We start from the raw sequence: 23,507 nt of genomic DNA, 5'->3' as shown, positions 1-23,507 counted from the left end.
CACAAAGCACCAGAAGGTAGAGGCAATTGGTATAAAAGCTAGCCTTTCTTTTTTCATAATTTGACACTTCCACCTTCGTAATGTACGGTAACACATCCATGTCGCATTGTATTGCAGCAGTACAACTAAATTAAAACTTCACTGTTTATCTTTTTTTTAACCATGGCAATGCTAGTTTATTTTCGATCTATGCGTTTCAATGTCTCTTTGGTATCTTTCTACCCTCTTTTCTTTGAAATAAATGCCGCTTTAACTCATCATTCGGTTGAACACGCGTGTTTGTTTATAAGCCTTAATTTGATAAACAATTATTTAGAAACATTTCAGCCAGGATTGACAGTGAGGCAATTTTCGACCAAAGACCGATTGTTACAATCAGCCTATATTTTAAAGAAAATTCCCGTGACATAAAAGCAGCATTTAAAAGTAATTTTTACCAACTCTTATACAAAATTAATGATTGATAGAAATTAATTTGTTTATTTCATTAATAAATGTATATGTAAATATATACACAACGTTGATTGCTTTTATTTTTTTTATAATTTAATAATTGAGTTAATCAAGGTTTGTGAATTTCGATTTCAATAGTTGAATATTAAAATATTTTTATATAAAAATATAAAGAGATGGTATGATTGCTGATGATCTTTGTAAATCAATTCAAACGAGAAAACTATCGGCCTAATTTATGTACAAAAAATGAACGAAAAACAAATTTGAAACACACAAACAAACGGCAACCACAGACTTGCAGAATTTTTGGTTATCAGATTATATAATTTTATAAAAGAGTGACGAAAGATACCAGAGGGACCAAACTCATAAATCGAAAATAAACTGACAACGCCATGGCTAAAAATGTGAAGACAAATAGACAAACAGACAAACAATAGTACACATGACACAACATATAAAACTAAAGAATAAGCAACACGAACCCCACCAAAAACTGGTAAGGATTGTGAGCTAAAGGCAACGGGAGAGTCAAAATGCAGAATATCAAATAGAAACGAACTGCTCTTAGCCCCAGTAAAGGAAGTGATTTTTTTTTATTGAAGTTTCTTGTCCTCTTAAACATAAGATACATTTGTAGTTTTTACAACATTAGTGTAAAGTACGATTTATGGCATTTATTTGTATTATTTGCTTTTACTATTTTTTTCTCTCTACTGATTGCAAGCGTATTACTGTCATTTCGTCTTTGTTACTTTAATCCATGAACAATATCGCAATAGTGTTGTCATAAAGTTGATAATGCAGTCATCCTGGAGATACAAAGTTCATTATCAATAATGAAGATTAAAGAAGTAATATCATATATGAATTGAGCTTTCAATAATCCGATATTAATTTAAAGTATTTATGTTTGAAGCATTCTGAACGCCTCTACTAAGTATTACAATATTTCATGAGCAATACACAAATATATCTTGAATGCATTTAGTCATTTAGCGGGGTATTAAAACATAATAAGATCACAATCATTATGGCAGAAGATGACAATTATACTTAATACAATGCTTTCTTGTGCTGACTGTGTAAATGAAAGAACATTTGGTTTTACACTCACATATCTAACGACACTATGTAATACAACCATTATATATCATGGTGGTCTTTTCAATACAAAAAAAAATTTAGCACATCAATGTATTTTTTATATTACATATGTGCTTGTAAGCACGTTTTCGCAAAACAATCATCGTGAGATCAAAACTATATCGTATTCCCTTAGGTCAATTATGCTGTGGGGGATTTTATCATCTATTTTTCACGATCATGTAAAATACCAGACTGGGTTAACATATGAAGGCTATCTACCTTTTTTTTCTCTTATCGAAACCCATAACATCTGCTAAAGAGTATTTTTTTTTAGTTATTTGTCTATAGTCTCTTGGAGTATCTTGTATAGAAATGTATTAAGGATTGTGAGAATCGTTAGCCATGATCAAAGATTAGATCGAAAGACAGGTGATATGATTTCTAAAATAAGACTATCATCGACAAGATTGATAAAGATTAATGCTGTGTTTATAATTTGTCTCACAGCTATTAGCTTAATCATAACCTTGTATTTTATTAAATTAAAAAGGGAGAGAAAACGGTGTAACATTTAAAGGTATTCTTCATTATTTAGCATAAAAGATTTAGAGGAAATGGGTTTATTTCTTCATACAAAAGGACCCGACTGGTTCCTTTACAGTTTTTATGTTATTATGTAAAACTATGAAAGGAATTGGGAATATCTTTATCAGACACGCTCAACTTTAAATATATATGATATTACCAGGGATGCTTATTGGCTGATTTTATGTAGAGGTGGTATCGCTCTGTTACTTTTTGCAATCTATTTACCTACAAACACAAAAACAAGAAACAAACACTTTATAAATTTTAACTGCTTCTCTGTGGCAACACGACAAAACTAAACAGTGTGTCCAGAGTATGTCATTTCACAAGGTCAGTTTTTTAAACATGATTTGAATATTTAGATGCAAGTTATCATTTAATGATGCAATGATAAATCTAACATTCGCGGGATAAACTTTAACATCATGAAATCAGTATTAAAGTATTTGCAACGGAAAACACACATTTGTAAATGTAAGCATACAAAATCTACTGCGTTAGCGTAACAGTGAGGCACATCAATACACTAAATTTGAAGGTTACAGTAAATCGTTCAGCGTTTGGGTATACGGTTTAGGTATGAGTACGACAAATATGCTACATTTAATTCAACAATACATTTAAAAAAAGGCCTAGGGAAATGTGATGTTCAGCATCAGAAAAGGAATTTAAAGTTTAGGAATACCTTGCAAAAAAGCTGGCTAAAGCTTCCATTCATTTGAAAGTATTGAGAAATGAAATTTTGTGTTTAACATGAAACATGAAGATTTCAAACTGAAGTGTGTCGAACAGTAAGTACGGAAGTGTATATTTGCGAGCTCGATTGGTCATTTCAAAAATGATCTTGTGTCAATCAAAAATCGTGTATGACGTCAATGACAAGATTACAATGTCTCTCATTCTTTGTTTTCAATCCATATTTGCACTCTAAATATAATAAATGTAAATGAAGATATATTTGTTGTCGAAATGCGCCTATGATGAATATTTTTTTTACTGTTGATATAAAAAAAAAACACTAATGAATGGGATTCTAATTAAAATAAATCGAATAAATGAAAAATGAAGAATATATTTTTTGAAATTATATTATCCTACGTTGTGACCATGGGCCATGTTTTTGGATGTCTATATAAGGTCGGGAATAAGGCAGTTAATTTTTACTCCTTCTGTTGATTCATTACGTTCGTCACTACTACCAAATAGTTTGTCTAGTTATACATATACTTTTGGGGTCATATTCTTTATTATAAAGAACATATCAACAAGTCTAAGCTGTTGAAACAGGACGTTTCTTTATAACTTTGAAAATAGTTTGACAATCCTTTTGCATGACAAGTTATAAATCTTTCTTTATTTGGATTTTTTAACATTAGAAGATCAAACGTTATTGTTATTCAATCACTTTTGTACATTATCTGTTTAACTTTACCATGATCAAGGTGTAATCAGTTCCAAAATAAGTCAACGGATACATAATTTATGAAAATTAAAAAAACAATTGCTATACAAATATGATTTAAGATGAAACATTTATTATAATTATATAAGTCTCTTTTAATATATTGGAAGTGAAGTACCAGTTACAATTGTTTGTCATAGTATTGAATATATAGTTCTCAAACTTTGTTTTCGTATAACTAAACAACTGCAGAAACACGGTAAAATAACAACCTAGAATATTAAACAGTTCTACGACAAAAAGTATACAAAAGGAAGGCGAAAAATACTAGAGGGACATTCAAACTCATAGATCGAAAATAGGAAGAGGCAACACGAACCCCAAACAAAAACGGGGGTTGATCTCTGGTGCTCAGCTGGTAATAGATAATACAAAATGTAACAGTATATCGTTTTATAGAAGAGATTATAATTTGACAGGTAAGCTTGAAAACACATCGGATGTAAGAAGCACAATGCAAACAAATACATGTAGTAAATGCACACAAATAATTTATGTTTCACTAATGCGTGTGTCTAATTCCCGGAATTTTGATCTAGTTTCTGGCAAAGACAAAACATTTTTAATTTAGAATTTGTGTTTTGGAATACTTGTCGATAAAATTATTAACTACCGTATATCGTTTTTATTCCTGCCATAGATTTTTTTTGCTTTGTGCGCGGTTAATGAAACACGAAAATTGAACATGGGTAAATTGCCCTGCATAATAAAGATTCTGTTTTTTTTTTTAATTTTAACGTCTCAAAATATTATATATCTACTTGTTAAATTAGTGTTTGAATTGAATTGATCGACATAATGTGTATATTTTAAGAAGATCTCCGTTTTCATAATAGATAAATTAACGAATCATGTACAGGCTATTCCGTTTAAGAATACACAGTGCAGAGACACGATCAATAATGTTAATTAGCTACGATTTTTTTTATTATCATGATGATCGTCAAAACCGAAACATTTTACATAAAATGTAAAAATTATATTTTCACCGATATTTGCATACATATGCTTTACAAATGCTTTGTTATACATCATGGAAATGATACAAAAAACTTAATTCATTACCAATACGCACTGTAATACATTCACTTTTCCTGAATGTTCTCGGAATATACCATTGTCAAGTTATGTCTTTCCCCTAAAAGCTTCGTCATTTACGCGCCCAATTAGCTATAGGAAGTCATTTGCCGTATAAAAGGGGTCGTCTGTATCTCGACAATTTTAAAGTTTATTAAACGACTTCCAGGTTCTCCTTATTCGTGATAAACTAGAAATAATGTTTTATCCGTAGGTAATTGATCACAATTTCCCAATGAGAGATGGGCGAAAGATACCAGAGGAACAGTCAAACTCATAAATCGAAAATAAACTGACAACGCCATGGCTAAAAATGAATATATTTAAAAAAAAATAATAGCCGAATAATTTGTGCAATAAAACATCATATTTTTTTAAAACACTCAATGCACATAAGAAGGATGTAACGATTTCCATAGACGCACGAATGAGGTCTATTATGTATAAAACAGTTTATAGAACTATTATTCAATTGTCGTCGATAATTTATTAATCAATCACATTCTTGTTTTTTTTTACATCTTTGATTATGAACTTTAGTGATGTCTTCATGTGAACTTTTGCAATCAGTGGAAATTAAACAAAATGAAAATTAAACTGTCCATTTTATTATCAAATTATGTAAAAAGTGTAAGTGATATACGGTATCAAAATCGTATTGTTAGTAGACAAGTCCTGTATATTATTTCGTATTATTTTGACATTTAAATATTATAAAATAGATTCATGGGTATCTAATAACATCCAATGAAATCAATGCGATGAGAAAATACATTCTAATTGTGGATAGGTCGGGGAATTATGCATGAGCCTTTACATAGGGAAGTGGTAAATTCCCAATTGGTCACAGTGTTAACATTTACAAAGAATAGTTTCATGTTTTGTAAAAATATCTCACATCCTCATTAGTATAATTCATTGCTAGATAAAGACGGACGGTGTATAATTAATTGCTAGATAAAGACAGGGGGTGCATTCGGAATATAGTCTGTGGTAATGTAAAACTTAGTATTTATCAGCGTTTCGAATTTTCCGCGGAGTTCAGTATCTTTGTGATTTTACTTTTTTCGTAAGATATATCGATAGTTATTATTCAAACACTCTGTGTTTATATATACTATATATGTATACAAAAGCTCACTAGTTTTTGTTTTGCTTTTCATTCATTTTGACATGTTAATTTATTAACTGCCTTTAAGTGCATCCAGACTCTATTTCCCCATTTTCATGTATTTTATTTACTACCTTTTGAAAACTTCTTTGAAATATTTTCGACCACACAACTTACATATAAACAGTGATCAGAATATGTTGTGTTTTCCACAATTTAGCTGTGTGTACCCAGTAATGACATGTTTTATTATTTATTCTTATATATCAAACTTATCATTATACTGAGTCTTAATAAGGACACATTACAGTTTTTATATCTGAAATCCCGCTAAATCATTAAAATTCCAAACGTATGTTTTTATGTTTTTGCTTCCCCTTTTGTCGACATATATAGCAACGATTCTTATTCTTGTTTCATATTGATTGTTGTGAATTTGTGATCAATAAAAGAATATTTGAAAATTTTCAGATAAAAAAATGTATATGATAGCTAATAGAACAACGACGACCAGAGATTAAAAGCTGTGTTTTTTTTAATATCATTTACTTTACTGTCCGCTATACAGATGATGTTCTCTCATTAAATCATTCAAACTTTGGTTGCTATGTTGAAGTCATCTATCCCATCCAACTAGAGATAACGAATATAACAGATAATGTTAAGTCTTCCTCATATCTTTATTTACGTCTAGAAATTGACAATGAGGGTGGGTTGAAACAAAATATTACAACAAAAGAGATGATTTAAGCTTCCTAGTTGTGTGAACTCTCTATTTCTATACAGCAAAATTCCAACAGCGCCTGCATACGGAGTATATATCTCTCATATGATACTATATTCCAGGGCTTGTATTTCTTATCATGAATTCCTTGATATATATTACTGCTCTCATTGAAGCATTAAAACCAAGTGTTCCAAAGGGTGAAATTGAAATCATTCATTCGTAAATATTAGGGACGCCATCACGAATTGATTGACCGTTACGGAATATTCGTTTCACAGATGATATATTGGGCGTTTGCCTAATGTTGTTACTACAATCCCGTTCCCTTTTCATGAATGGGACTGAACGAATTAGACTTTTTGGCGGGTTTGTAATAACATGAGCAACACGTGGAGCAGGATCTGCATATCTTTTTTTAATGGAGTTCTTGTTGCTTAGTCTTTAGTTTTCTATGTTGTGTCTTGTTAACTATTGGTTTTCTGTTTGTCCTTTCCTTTTTTAGCCATTGCGTTGTCAGTTTATTTTTGATCTATGAGTTTAAATGTCCCTCTAATGTTTCGCCCTTCTTTTGTACATATTAATCTTATATAAGCCATGAAGTTGTCAGTTTATTTTCCATTTATAAGTTTGACTGTCCCTCTGGTATCTTTCGTCTCTCTTTCAAAGCTTTCCAAGAAATGTAAATCATTGGATTGAGTTGCTCATAAAATTGCATTTATCGAGCAAACGATTGTAAAAAAGCCTAAATAAGCCGCAACATTTTTCCTCTACGTTTGAGGTTCCTCTTGATAATATCGCTTATATCGTTTTGAATTTAGATAACTATGGTAAATAATGCAACATCCCAATTTGTGTTTATTATGACGATTCTAATACTATTTTTACCGCAAATCCATTTTTATCGCCATCTAAATTTATAAAAGAACGGAAATATATCCGATTAGTTTACAGTGTTATTAATTGTTTTTAAGCCATATCTGATAGACCCCTTCAATTGAGATTTTATTCACCGTTTATATTTATTCCTCTACTAGCTTACTTCTTCATTTAAAGATCAATTTAACTTTAATACTGTTGATTTAGAAATTTCTAGGAACATGAAAAATTTTCGCTTTTCAAAATGATGCAAAATTCGTGGCTAATAGTCGAAAATGAAAACAGTATTATTAGTGACGAGATCGAAAAAGCTTGATATTTGATCAATATTATTATATAATAAGTTGTGTTACTTTACGGGACATCCGTTAACTTGTTACATAACCAAATAGCAATCTATCTCCCTAAATATCTAAATACAGTACGCAATAAAAAATGTAAAGCTGTCATACCCACTTAAATGCTTAAATGAGTTATTATAACTTTTGAAAGCATAAGTTATAGGTAGATTACTGATACAACTTTACTATAATAGTTTTAAGTCATATACAAGCTTGTGTTTACTTTTAGTTTTTATGTCGTTGGATATATTGATTCAAGGTTACAATAACAAATACACAGGTGTGATCATAATTGAGGGCAGATATGAATGAGACTATTATTATTTAAAAAGATTAAAGATCATCATGATATGGTGCTGTTATTGTTCGATAAACATACTGGACTGATATCAAATTAACTGCAACAAAACATATTACTTTTGATAACAGCACTAAAGTCTATCATATAATCGATCTGTTTTGTTTTACAAAAATCTCTTTCAAGTCGGGACAATTTGCACATCATTGTTTTAAACCATATTTTTAACAGTTTATTTATGAGTATAACAAGTATTACATTTAAATTGAATCTTTAAATACCCTTTTTTAAATATTATATTGCACTACTTAGAATATGAATGATTCAAAGCTTTATTTAGGTTGATAAAGATATGGTGAAACCCCGATCGTTCGTCATTTAATAAAAATAGAAAATCTTTTTTATATTTTATATTTACATTCTTTTCCCCACTTCATTTAATTTAATTTGAATATTGAATATTCACAGGGATAAATATCATTGATATGAACTATTATTTTACAAGATAACGTTAGCTTCGGTAAAAACAAGTTCATCGTACATCTTATGCTGAACATATAAAGGTATGGTATAAACTTACTGTTAATACCTCAATATAATATTATGCACTAGTTCGAATACTACTGATTCAAACCTTTACACTATTCTTATCCCAAATAAAGATTACCTGAGCCGTATTAGGCACAACTTTTTGGGATTTTTGGGTCCGCGATGCTCTTCAATTTTATACTTCTTTGGCTTTCCAAATATTATGATTTGAGCATCGCTGACTAACCTTATGTAGACAGGACGCGCGTCTGACGTACCCAATAATAAGCCTTTGATTATCAGTTTATCTTATTAAAGAGGAAGGATGCAAATATAAGTAGCTCCACTAAATGAAAACATGATTTGCTATATAGATATAATTTATTTTCCTCTAAAACGTTTATAGGGACTTTCCAGTTCGACATTTCCTTGGAGTTATGTACCTTTGTTATTTTTCTTTTTAGATACCAGACAGGTAACTCCAAGGAACACGCATTGTTTTCTTTTTACATTGCTATCGATTTTCACCAAGAGTTTAAGAAGTTATTTTTGTTTATTTGCTTTTTTATAATCTTATTGCTTTTACCATATATTTTTGTACTTGTTTCAATATTCCAATAGGGAACACTTATTACATTATTGTCGTTATGAAACATTTTTAAAAATGCTTCCATGATCGTTACGTAAATAAAACAGATTAATATTAAGAGGTTAAGATTTCTAATAATTGGCGACCAAGATAAGTGCAGATGTACTTTGTGATTTGTAAATTTTATAACTTGACAAACCGCAAACTTTAAAGAGTTCTTGAAGTATACAATTGTTCAACTATGTGTATTTGGTTTAATAAGCGCCTGGTTAAGGTTGCGGTTATGGTGTCATTTGAATATATTGTCAGGTAATTTATGACCAAAACGTAATTTGAAATACTTTTAAAATACTAAATGTACAATAGTTAACATTCATGATTTTGGTACTTTTAATAATAACCGATATAAATTTCAGAGTAGTAATATGAGTTGAAGTTTGAGTTAAGACTTCTTATTGATATACAAGAAGAAATTGTGGTCTCATTTAAATACAATAAAAATATTAGATCTTAGTCTTTATTCTCATGAATAAACAAAGATAAGATGGTGATTTGTTTTGTTTACATTTTTGATTTTCAATACAGTACGCTGACCTAAAGTAACAAATTTACGGGTGGGCCTACACCCGAAAACAATTAATTGAATTTTAATCGTGAACAAGATAAGACGATATCTATACCAGTAGTATTGTTCTGTTGTAATATTAATGGACCGATCGAGTTTTAATTGTACTATGAAAAATATCATTCAATTCCAGAAAGGCAAGCAAATCATTTTGATAATCAATGAGCTTCTGTTATGAAAGATCATCGATGTTTCACGTTCATATCAAAAAGATATCCGAAGTTGACGATTGCGTTTGGTGAATGATGTGTATCGATAATTGACTGTTGTGATTTTTACCATTTTGTTATATAATAACCAAATTGTACCGGGCATTAGTTTAATGTAATATTTGTGTAAGACAGCGTTGTATGATATTAGACATCTGTTAACCATACCATACAAAACAACCGTTATAAACAAACAGTACGCAAAAAGAAATTGAAAACTTTCACATCCATTTAAATGATTTGATACAAGCTTAGGAACACGGGACCGTACAGTTTACTGTAAGAGGTAGATTTATGATGATACTTTAAATATAATTTTTATTTTTTGAAATCTTTTTTAGTTTAAATTTGAATGTTGTTATTGTTAAAAGGTTATATTATCAGCATGATCATAATGTGCTGTATTTATGTTTAGATTTGTTATTATGATAGACTGATATAATATAAATTGCTACAATTACTATTACCTGAAGTATACAAGAATATACACAAAATTATTCATTTACAGATTAATTAAAGTACAATTTAAAAACAAAATCATCAAAAAAGTAAAAGTAAGCATTTCTAAGAGGTATGCATACGACCATTTGATTTAAATTTAGCGTTGTATTAATACTTCTAAACAAAATCTCTTAAATGCCTAAAAATTTACGTACACGTTTGGGGTCATTATATATATAATTATATTTGTACTCAAACTGACAGTTTCATTAATCTACTTTGTTTATAAAGAGGACTATGGAATGAGATCTTAAATGAAGTTTAAAATCTGAATGTAAAACATAAATAAATACATTTCACTTTTTTTATAAAGACAACAGAAGTCGCAATTATTGTAATATTTTGCAAGACAAATATTTTCTTTAGTCTCAAAGATTTGCTTATCGTTGTATTGAATCTCTCCCCGACCATGTATTTTAACAGTTCAGTAGTCAGTGAAACAGGTTCAACATTTAAATTGAATCTTTAAAGACCGATATGCAATTTTATAGTGCACTTGAACAAGACAACATAGAAATTGGGAAGTCCCGGGTACGATCATTCGTCATTGTATAAAAATAGAAATTGATGATATTTATTATTAAGATTATATTTTATCCTCCTTTAGTTTAGATAGTATAGTGCAGACAGAAATACAGAAATCATCGTGGCATACTGTTCGTGGTCACTGCATTAATAGCTACATTTAGTAAGAGCTCAGTCCACATTTGATGCAGAACATATAATATTGCAGGTAAGTTTGAACTAACTGAATTAAGATTGCACGATCAAAACCCGAGTATTATATACAAATGTTTCTCCCTATTTCAAAATCGAAAACTTATATAATATGAGACGGAACTTTGGAGAAAAATGCCAGGAAACACTCATGTTTTTTTGTCGTCTATAAAAAAGTATTTGCTTTAATATTTTGCATTTTCTATGTGAGTATGTAAAATTCATATAGGGTATTCTTAGTGCACTATTGAAGCAATTGAACCCCTTTTAAAACACTTCTGTTATGTCACATATTCACGCGAATGCATTGTAATAGTTCATTGTCAGTATGAAAAAAAAAGCAAAGAAACATACAAAACAGGGTATTATTTAACGGCTCAGTTAAATAATAAATTAACGCGCTTATCATTCAATCACCACGATTGGTGTACATCGTCTCTATCAACAAGTCACATAATTTTTCGTTTGTAAATTTCAGCGAAGTGAATAATTTTATAATTTGACAAACCACAATTAGTAAATGTATATTGTTAATTTGTGGTTATTTTGTTGAATTATCGCCTGTTGTGCACTTACGGATGAAAATTTCAGGGACTGAATTTTCGGCGCTCCCTTGACACCATTGGCGAATATGGTCTCTAGGAAACGATGATAGTCCGTCGGAAGGGGACGATAAATGGCTGACCAGTGTTAAGAGAGAGTCATATCTCTTGCACGTTAAAGACATCCTTGTAGATTTCGAAAAAGAGCAGGCTAATGCCGCTACAAGGCAGCACTTGCACCCGCAAAGTGGAAAGGGATTAATATAAGTTGCAAAACTTGTTTCCCAATCCACTATAATTAAATATGTTTAAACTAAACTTACGGTATCATTTAAATGCTTTCTCAGGTTAACGTTAATAAAATACCTCAAAAAGCTAAATGTACGTTGATAGCCATCTTTAGCTCTAGATATGGTGTCCTTTAAATTAACAGATCGAACATACTAATTGATCACTTTAAAGTCTAAGTTAAGACTACTGATGAGCCTTTCATGTTCACAGTAAAATGACAATGTAATCAACTGTTTGATTTGCAAAATAGTACTTTGACACAAACGAACAAATATACGAATGAGCCTGCAAAACAAAACATGGATAAAAATGCAATCGTGAATAAGCTGAATTGTATCAAGAAAAGCAGTATTGTGTTGTTCTTTGTTGTTGTGTATTTGGATACACCGATCGAATTTCAAATATGCTGTTATAATAAAAGTTTATTACAAAAAAGACAATGCACATGATTTTGATAACAAGCTTGTTTAAAATATCACTCATGTACCAATCAACGAAATATATTTCTTTCTTTCTAGATTGTTGTAAAGACCATCCAATATTAATAAAATGTTGCCTTACATTGTAATGATGGTATTCGTTGTGGATAAAGTACATACGGCTGGTAAGAAAGTTTATTAATGTTTCGAATGCATACATGAAATGTTATTGATATCTAATGTTGAAGATTAAGTTTGTTTAAGGTTATTAGTCGACAGAATAAATGTGATATCAATTTCAGTATTATAGTGTTATCGTTCTAACAAGTATTTCTGTTTAATAGTGACAAGTATGTCCGCTTTAACTATTGTAGAGTAGATGCAATATAACACAAACGTGCTAAAATGTTTTTCGCCTAATACATGGTGTTATTACTCAATAGATCATTGCACCATGGTACATCTTCCTTTCACCTCCAGGACACCAAAAAACGTTTAGACAAATTCCCATCTAAATTGTTTTCTATACGAAGTTTTTATTAGGTATGTTTTAATCTATCATCAAAAATGATATCTCTTTTATACTAATTGTCTTTTTAAAGACACTCCAATATACAATGTACAATTATTTTCAATGTGATACTTCTCCTTTTATTTCCAAAATTGTAAAAGTAGTTGCCGAATGTAGTCAGTTTATAAGAAAAATTAAAACAACATTTATAGTCTTGTTAACAATTGTTTTAAACATATCTGTTATCAAAATGTTATTTGCTTTCAGCTTCGTGGAATCTAACAACCCTGCCCGTGAGCTTTGGAAAAGACGTTGTGTTGTGGTGCTCCATGGGTGAGAAAAAGGAGAACAATATTTCAAAACAACAAGCAGATCTTCGACAGTGGACAGGAGGCCAACAATACGATTTGCTTTGTATGGATCATAAATGCCTTAACCCATCTAAGTATGAAATGTTAATACGAAATAACAGTCAAGATTTCGGGTTATTAATTCACAATTTAAGTGAATCAGATTTGGACTGTCAATACACGTGTTCCTGTGGATTTTCTGATTTCACTAAGAATCTATCTGTCGAACCAAACCATGTCATGTGTAAGTACTTTTAATTTTTAAAACATGTATACAAATTTCAATTGAGTTGTATACCATCCTATATTTTTTTTTACATTTAGTAACAAAAGAAACCGGAAACACAAAAAAGACAACAACAGAAATATCCAATCAAACATTAAGACATAGAAAAATTGTCTTTAAAATGTGCGTATTACATTATTCAAAGATTTATTTGAATTTCATACATTTGAAAAAGACAAATAAAAGACGAAACGATTTAGCGCAATTTGTTATTTTGACGTCCAAGACATTTATAAACTAAATAAGCTATTGGCAATGTTTGAATATTTTTATTATTGTATGCGAAATATCATTGACACATCTTAATGTTAAGATATTCAATTTATGTTGTTATTTGTTAATTTTTGTATAGCTCTACCAGCAAATGAAACAACAACAACATCTGGAAAAAATATCAACAATGGCAAAATGGAGATAGAAATTATGTTAGAAAAGGTGAACCCTGTTCCTGTTTGTTCAGCACTGTTTAAGGTGAGAATGCAAACATGCTTTTAACTATTATTTATCCCAAGTATATACTAAAAAACATTCATTAAGCAGACAAATAATATAGAAAAAAAATACATAATATGGACCTTATCGTACCACTTATGTTAATGAATTAATATTTTTTTGTGTTTGAACATAAAATAAAAATTTATGTAAAGTATATAAGACGGACCTTTTCTCTCTTTTGTAGGGGTTGTTTATCAATGAGACAACTGTTGCTGTTATGAAACGGTACACATATTATAACGATGTTAAAGTGATTTATAATTTTCCTGTGGACAGTGTTGGTTGTGAAGGTAGACTACAAATACTGTGTACATTTGTGTATCGTAATGTCACCATTTTTGACGAATACATAGATTTGTGTCAGGGTAAGCTGAAACTATTTTGTCTTATTATCTGTTTTCCTGTTACATCTTTACATTGTATATTTAAGAAACTATATTCCAGTCACTCTTGCTGGTCATAAATTTGAGTTTTAGTGCTTAGATTATTTTGGAAGATTTCTTCATAAACTATGACAAATAAATAATAAAACGCTTTTTGTGAAATTGTGCAGTTAATTTATATCTTATTTTAGCTTATCAAGTACATTTTGTACCTATTATGTAATACGTTACAAAAAAGTTAACACGGCTTTTTCTCTAGATTTTCATCAGGTAAAATCGGGGTAGGCAAACTTAATATGTGAATTAAACAGTGCTTTTTTCTTAATATTTTCATTTGTTCTCATTCTTGTGGCTTTTCAAAAGTAAAAATGTGTCTTTTATGCGTAATTTCATGTTTGTTGTTTTAATTTTTAGAAGAAAACGCAAGCATGCCGACAATGACTTTACTAGCCATCGGATTTTCAGGAAGTGTTATAATATTGTCGATTTGCATATGGTTGACTAAAAGTAAGTTTACTATTTTATTTCATTGATACACCGTAATAACAGTTCGTTTCGTAAAATACAAGAAAAATTAGTTGGTATGCCAGACGCACGTTGCGTTCACACAAAACATATTATTGACGCTCAAAGAAAACAATCTTTATTCAGAAAATTCAGAAAATATAACATAAAGTTGAAGAGCATTGAAAACCGAAATCCTGAAATGATTGCTTAATACATATATGGTTATCTATTGCATATATTGCTGGGATATTAATCCATAGTTTTCGAAAAATGTTTGTAGACGATTAATTTATAAGTATTTATATGTTAATTCATTGCAACAGAGGAGTGCTTACTAATAAGACGGTGATACTGTCGGCGACGAAACCTCATTATAAATATTGACACAAAAATGAAAATGTATTACACCAGATGCTCGTTTTCTTAACCAAAGACTCGACAGTGACGCTTGCATAGAAACGTAAAAAGGCCAAATATGCGTAGTATCAAGTTCACAGTTCCTTTGGGTTAAGAATATACTATATTAAGTTTTTTTCCCCATTGTATAATTAGCCTGATGGCAGCAACCCTTCTGGTTTTTTTTTTAATCTTGTGAGGTTAATTGAAATTAGCGTCCTATGTACACATGTATATATGTTTAAAATGATTAAAAGTTGAACGCAGAATTCGATAGCTCTATCGTACCGTAATGGTCAATTTACCAGTAGTTTAAAACAAAAATAAAAACATTCGTACGGAATAATATTTCTTTTAACAATTATTAGAAATTTTAAAATGTTTAAATATAATTGGCATAAAGTTTGATAAAAATATAAACATTAAAAATATAACTTTAATAGTGTTCTTTTTCTTACGAAAGGACGTAAGGCTCAGTTTGGTTTGCGATGTTGGACCAATGAAAAGAAGACACAAGTGGAAAGGACAAATAACAATCACGTGCAATTACTAACTCCTTCAGAAAAATATCAACAGGAAAAAGAAACATCAACAATGATGGAGGTCTAGTCAATATTTGTTTATCATCATGATGGTGAACATTTAAAATACAATTTCAGGTGCCATAATGCTTGCGTTATCACGACACAGTAACATTTGGCAGTTCAATGATGTCATTCCCGCAAAATAATCTCAGACCAACCGGTTTTACACTTTAGTAACAACAGAACTGGAGATACGTGCATTGATTAAAACATGTTTTGTCCACCAATTAACTATAAGTGTACTGCTGATTAAGGCATTCGGTTGTTAGTACGAACAGTAGTAAATAAGTCAAAGAAAACCATCTATCACTATGAGTCAATATAGTGCATGTTATTTTAAGAATGTACTATGTATGAATATCCTCAGTGCATAAGCCGAATTCTGTATCTATTGTCATACATCCATTCAAATACTAATATGTGATGTAATTTGGGCGACGACGAGTTTTTTGTAACGACCTTAACTACCATGCAGGTCTTGTATGATCAATTATTTGAGCATACCATTTCATTCAGTGAAATCATCTGTAAATATTTCCTATTCATGACCAGCAAGTATTATTTCATATTTCAAGGCGCAGCTAAACGTGTTATGATTAAATAGAAAAAATATTTGTAATTGTTATTATTTATTGTAAAAGTGAATTTAAAAGTGTGATTGTCATAATGAATGCATTTTGTGAATTCACTGGCCTTTGGCGATTGCTTCCTGCCAATTTCAAAGGCTTCATTTACAAACGACGAACAAAAGATTTGGCATTAGTATAGTGCTTTCTACAATTAAGTCTATAAAATTAGTTTTAAATAAAGCCTTTCGAAAATAATATATGTTCAGTTGAATGTTTAATTCTGCTTTTCCTGTTCTTACAAAGTAGTAAGAACAGTACAGCCTTAGACAAACAGTAGAGACAAAAAATTACATAATACCACCTTTTTTGCTGTTTGTATCGTAAATGATTTTTTGCGGGTTTGATTTAGGAATAAAAGGAAATGATACAATACATTTCTTGCGTCAGGAGATCTTTTCATGATTTTAAACATTTCCGAACCAGAGATGCATAAATAAATAGTGACGCAAGAGGCCATGTGCGATTGCCTATAATTGCTTACATGCACTTCATTTGAATTTTGGTAGACAGTTGTCTAATTGATAATCATACCACATCTTATTACATTATAGAAAATAGCATTCAGTCAAATTATATAACATTTCGACACTTTATAGTGATCATGTCCTGTCACTTAATTGCCCTGATTTCATGTTACAGTTATGTTCCAATTATGAAACAACAATCCTGTTTTCTTTTCCTTAATTTTGGATTCATACAATGAGGCTCATAATCGGATTTTGTATGAGCACAACAATTGCACCCACATATAGAGCTGGAGGTGTTTATTCCGCTGGTTTGATCGCATGATGCTTTCTCTGGTTTATTGACGTTGTCAGTATTTCTATTTCTGCTTTCAATAAAGAATTAACTTTGCGTTGGCTTGTTTGTCATTTTTCCTTTTTTAGCGATGGTGTCGTCAGTTTTTTTTAATTATTTTGTTTACCTTGCTCCGGAACCTGTCACATTGGCTCTTTATCGTAAATTATAAAATTGTTATTTTCATATTCAAAATATTAAGTAATATTACACCTGAACATTGTGACGATGCCACACTTTTTTTGAATAGAACCATACTATCCGGTATCAATTTGTAAGTTGCAAACACAATACGGATATATTCAACGGAGGCGACCGCAAAAGAAATAAAATGCACGGTTGTGAAACAATCTCTGCACATGTTATAAAATTAGCATCAGGATATATATATTATCAGAAGAGACAGGGACTCTTTTCACAAAAGAATCGTACGAATAAAATTTAACGTAAGTTATACTGAAATGTTCATCAGTTATATCTTTTGTTACTCGTATGATTTGTTCTGAAAAGTGTAAACGATGTGACGACATAATGCCATTTCTCTGATACTACAAACCATCCTTTGCTGTAACACGTGCTATATCTGTATATTTTAAACAAACGGAACTTTGGACGACAAAACGGTTTCCGTAACATAAAATGATTCTGTCACAGGTTAGGTTTATTCTCCAGAGAACAATTGAAGGTCTTTCCACCTCAATAATAAGAATGAGATTTTAAAAACGATGTTAGAAAATGTCACTCCGTGTTGATGTTATGTGGTAAATTAAACTTATATAAAAAAATAAGATTGATAGGTTTATGCAGAAGACTTAATTGTTTTATAATGAACCAGAAAGAATTTTTAGCAAAGGTCAAAATCTAGAACGTCATATTGACCTTTGACCTTGACCTCAATTTTTAGGTCATAGGTCAGTGATCTCAAAAAAAAAAAAACACCAGGTCAATCACTTGTATGGATGTGGAGAAATACTGATTTCAAAAACAAAAGGGGAGAAAACTCCAATAAGGGTAAAACTCTTCGACTTAAATAAGTTGAAGTTGCGCCTTTTTGTAAACAGTTATTTGGCAAACACATCATATCATTTACTGTCACATTTTCTTTGACATAACGATGACAAGCAAAATTCAAAATTTATAACATGACCTTGACCTCAATGTCTTTAAATGGACCAAGGACTTCAAAAGACTCTAGGCCTCTACGACTTATAACGTATGAATTTATCTAACACATCGCCTATCTTAAATTTCCAAAGGGAAATAACTCCCATAAGATGTCTTCCGATCACTCTAGTCAAAATTAACCAAATCATTCTTAAGAGTAGATGAACAATTTGGTGAAAACAGTTTGTTAAAATCATTTACGGTTTTAGAGATACAGAGATAACCTATAAGAAGAAGTGTTTGATCACACAGGGTGAGTTGTAACCCCCCCCCCCTCCCCCATTACTGTACAACATCATTGGCCAAAAATCCATTCCATATGTTGTAAGACAAAAAAGCATCTCAGACGGCAGAAGAAAAAAAAATAATAATCAGAAGAAAAACAAAAGGTCTTTTCACAAAAAGTGTAAAGACCTAATTATAACATCTGATTATTATATTCTATATTAATTTTGACATATAAAATGACGTTATTTTGTTTTTTCAAGAGGGAATATTTTAGAAAAATACAAGATTTGATTAGATTTCAAAGGCATATTGTTCTGGAAATTTGACCATCTTCGATTAAACTGCTATACTTACAAAACACCTGTAAGAAATGAGACGTTATTATTTAATACTTTTAGTATTCTAAACGAATTATAAATAATTTAAAAGTTACTCTGTGCAAGAAATATTAGTAACGTTATATCTTAATTGTTTTGTATAAGTTATAATTAGAGCAAAGTGTAACATGAAAGTTACTATTTAAGACAAAGCATGTTAATAGTTATCAGGTTAAATGATACAAAATCCACAAAAACCCAAAGATAATTGTTGTTGTTGACGTCATTAATGGTCTACATGTAGTTTTAGGTCACATTCAATATATGAAACTGGAGGTGATTTCCCTAATGCGCTATCGTTTATGTTTGTAATACTAACTAATTTGCACGTATCTCAAGTCTACAAATCACATCAAAGTACTTTGAAATGTTACTAGTTTCAAATGGTCGTAAGACGCACAAAGCTATGCTACTAAAGGAAGACACCGATTTCATTGTGCCGCAACTCATCTAAAACCATACACAGTCGAAAATATTTATGAAACAATATTTTTTTCCTGAGAAAACACAATATTTTTAGAAAATATCTCAATTAGGAAAACGTTATCGATCTGTGTCTTATACGCGATTTCGCATGCGTAGTCGACGATCTGCCTACGAAATTGAAAACTATTTGTTTCAAAACTTTCCCAAGGTTGCCCTTTGAATATGGATAAAATGATTGTTATTGTTTAACGTTTTATGCAAAAAACAGCTGTCTCGTTTGAATTGTTTTTGTGTTTGTATTTCAGAGTCTTCCATAGCTAGTTTTTTACTATGTTTCGCTCCTTGGCTTTTGTCTTATTGGCAATCATACCATTTTTTTCATTTATGTTTCATCACATAATTATATTTGCATCCATTTAGCAGTTGTACGACGGCTGACTGGCGGAAAATGAAGAACACAATGAGAACACTAAACAACAAAGTCTAAATGGCCTTTGTAGAAGCCCTAGGTCACAGTACATAATTCAACAATGATTTAGAAAAACACATTTTGTCAGTTATACAAAGCTGCAAAATGATTATTATAAAACAATTCATACGATTCCTTATTAATACTATGAATGTGTAGAGCTTAACGTAAATACTTTTAAAGAAAATTCTATCTTGCAAAGTTGAAACTTTTCATGCTTAGTAAATACAAATTAAGCTTTTGGTACTATGTCGGCTCTTAGAATAATAACACAAGGAGTTCCAATTAAAAAGTATGTGACTAATTTGTGATGCATGCGGCGGCGAGAAATTATGATTAACATATTTATAAATACGTTCAGATAATAAATGTATGAGTAATATTTTCTCCCTTCTGCTTTTAATTTTGATAAAATTAAATCAGTAAAGGTCCTGACATCAAAGGCATAATCTAGACGTTGTGTGTGAAATAGGTCATTAGTATTTTCAAAACTTTAAAATGACGTGTTTACTAAATTATCATTGTATCATCTGTCGTTAAAATATGTATTAAGTGCAGATGATCTAAGTAATTTTTATTAGACTATTTGATAAAACAAAACACCCACGGGTTATGCATCTCTGTTACCATCAATGAAGTAAACTAGAAATCCTATTTTATATATTCAGTGTTCAAGTTTATAACATAATCTATAAGTTTAACACAAGTACATGTATTTTGGTCAATATTTGTTGAAGGATAAACAAAATTATTGAACTCTCATGCAATCATGATTTTATAGTTTGTATACTTGTATTTGTACAATATCAATAGTCTATAGTAAATTTACGTCTAAATCATAAATTTTACATTAAAAAGTAAAGTGTAATATATAATTTGGCAACACACAAAAATGTATACAATGAAATTAAGATAATAACTCCCATATAGCAAAATTACCTCCTTATGTCCTTTTGTTTGTTATATTGTTCATAACTTTAATTCAAGCTTTGTTTGTCTGTGATTTTCAAATGTTGTAGTTAAAGCATTTATTATGAAAGTGTATCTAGAGAGGCGATTTGGACGCAAGAGATTTATGTAGTATTAATTTTATCTATGGCGATGAACCTTTCGAATAAAAAAAGAAAACGTTAGTAAGTAAATCACAAGAACTATTTGACATCACATGCCCCCCCCCCCCCCCCAAAAAAAAAAACCAACAAAATACTTTCTTTTCAAAATTAAATTTTCAGTCTGTTTGATTAGTTACATATCACTCGCAAAAAATTGCGCATCATGCAATCTCACCTCGAGGGCTGGTTTCAACCTCGACACTTTTGACCATGTACTGTGTTATTCTAAAAGAGCTTTTCAGAAAGTCAGTTTGCTTTTTAATTGTAATGTGTTCGACTTTTTCAGACAGGTGAATTAGTTTTAATTTTTTCTTTGCGATCGGTATTGTTTTGGTTTACCTTTTTTCATATACAATTGTTTTGTATTCAGTCTTAGAAATATATAAATTGATTGCTTTTCAAATTAATAAATGCAACAGTGGTTCAACAGTTCTCAATTGATTGAGAGAAAACAAATATTGGTTGAAAACTAAAACATTGTGAGAACCGCATCAACTATAAAAGGAAATAACGGAATAACTGAATCACTGGAGTTCAAAAATAAACAAACGCCAACATCAATATGTAAACAAACACATATATTTGTGATACAGATATGATAACTTGTAATTTTCAATGCTAATAGATACTCCTTGTACTGTCGTTTTAAAAGACGATTAACTATGTATTTTATTTCTGATTAAACAATACCTTGTGAATATCGTACTCAAGGTATAACAATTCAAGTCTAGTCTACGTGTTTTTGTCGATGTTTTGTAGTGTTGTGTCGTTGTTCTCCTCTTATATTTATGCGTTTCCCTCAGTTTTAGTTTGTTACCCCGATTTTGTTTTTTATGAGTTTATACAGCGGTATACTACTGTTGCCTTTATTTGAAATAGAAAAAAAAATGACTATATATAGGTGACGTAAAAGAACTAAACAAAAACACAGTTAAAGTCACAGTTTGTTAAATTATTTACATATCACACACACAATGTTTCACATCATACAACTGATCATTGCCATCTTGTTTCGAGCTCGATAGCTATGACCATGCACAGTTTTATACTAAGAGAGCTTTTCAAACAATCCGTTTGCATTTGCATTTTCATGTGTTTGACTTTTGCACACAACATAGACAGGTGAATCAGTTAAATGTTTCTTGGCAAGTGGTATTTGTGTTTTTTTACGATTTCAATGTAATATTTTCTTCTATTTAGTCTTGATAAATGTTAAATTTATTGTTTTTCAAATTAAAAGAATTAACAGTGATATACAGATCTTCAAAAATTATAAATCGATTGGAAGCAAACAAACTGGGTTTAAAAACTAAAACTGTTGGAAACTAGTCAACTATAAGAGGAAAACAACGGAACAACTAAATCACTGAGGTGCAAAAATAAACTGACGTCAACATACATCGACACGGAATATTTGATAACAGTATCTGTAAAACACGTCCATTTTTACTCTAGTGAATATATTAACAAACAGTTATATTTGTGATACATGTATCATAACTTTTCAATGCTGATAGAATTTTAAAATACACCATGTACTGTCGTGCTAAACCAAGTTCCACTTTGTATTCATTTCTGATCAAACAATACCTTGTAAAATATCATAGTCCAGACATAAAAATTCAAGTTTAGTCTACGTGTTTTTGTTGTTGTATTATTAGTTTAGCACTCAAGATTTATGACAGCGTAATATAGAAAAAATCATATCACGTACGTTTATAAACCATTTACAAAATGACTTAACCTTTTCTGACTGTAAAAAGATTTACTTTACCATGGCCTTGTGATTTATAAGAATTTGAGACAGTAAACAAGATGCAACAATTGAAGGGATCCCTTAAAATCTGGCATCAACGATTAAAAAGACACATGTTTATTTCTTCACACAAAGCGATCAATCCGTGTTCTTCACATTGCCTATGTCATTGAGGACAAATATGATTTGACGCAATGAATTTTGGATGATACATGACATAATACTATGGGGGGAAAGCGGCTGTTCGTAACTTCCATTATGGATCGCCCAATATGACAGAAGGCAGTATCTGTAGGATTTGATATTTCCCAAATACTATTGATCGAAATAATTGTCGATAGAGAAAATAAGTAATTGTCTGTGTGGTATATAGAACAACACAAATATCAAGTGTTCTGGAGATAAAATACGACTTTGAAATAAAATAAAGTCAAGAAGCAGTACTTAACTTTGAAGGTGGTTGTTCGTAACGGGAAGTATTTATATAGAACGACTGCTCGTATCGTTAAAAGAACAAAGCTTAGCACAATGCATGCATCATCATGTTTATGACTTTGATGTTTATCAAAATGCTACACTAAAAGAAATAA

The 23,507-nt window shown here is 30.4% G+C and overlaps 1 protein-coding gene across 1 annotated transcript; it reads left to right on the top strand.

The window, feature by feature from the left end:
* The first annotated feature begins 5,558 nt into the window (after positions 1-5,558).
* LOC143075251 (uncharacterized) lies at positions 5,559-16,782 on the top strand. The gene is made up of 8 exons (XM_076250614.1): positions 5,559-5,665; positions 11,085-11,210; positions 12,546-12,631; positions 13,225-13,551; positions 13,946-14,064; positions 14,273-14,453; positions 14,886-14,978; positions 15,838-16,782. Exons 3-8 carry the CDS (start codon positions 12,577-12,579, stop codon positions 15,981-15,983), a joined length of 921 nt encoding a protein of 306 aa, XP_076106729.1. The 5' UTR covers positions 5,559-5,665; positions 11,085-11,210; positions 12,546-12,576; the 3' UTR covers positions 15,984-16,782.
* The last annotated feature ends 6,725 nt before the right edge of the window (positions 16,783-23,507 follow it).

This window comes from Mytilus galloprovincialis, chromosome 5 (genome assembly GCF_965363235.1).
Source record: "Mytilus galloprovincialis chromosome 5, xbMytGall1.hap1.1, whole genome shotgun sequence".
Taxonomy (NCBI): domain Eukaryota; kingdom Metazoa; phylum Mollusca; class Bivalvia; order Mytilida; family Mytilidae; genus Mytilus; species Mytilus galloprovincialis.
Note: the sequence above shows the minus strand (reverse complement) of the source record. Positions and strands in the feature narration are given on the sequence as shown.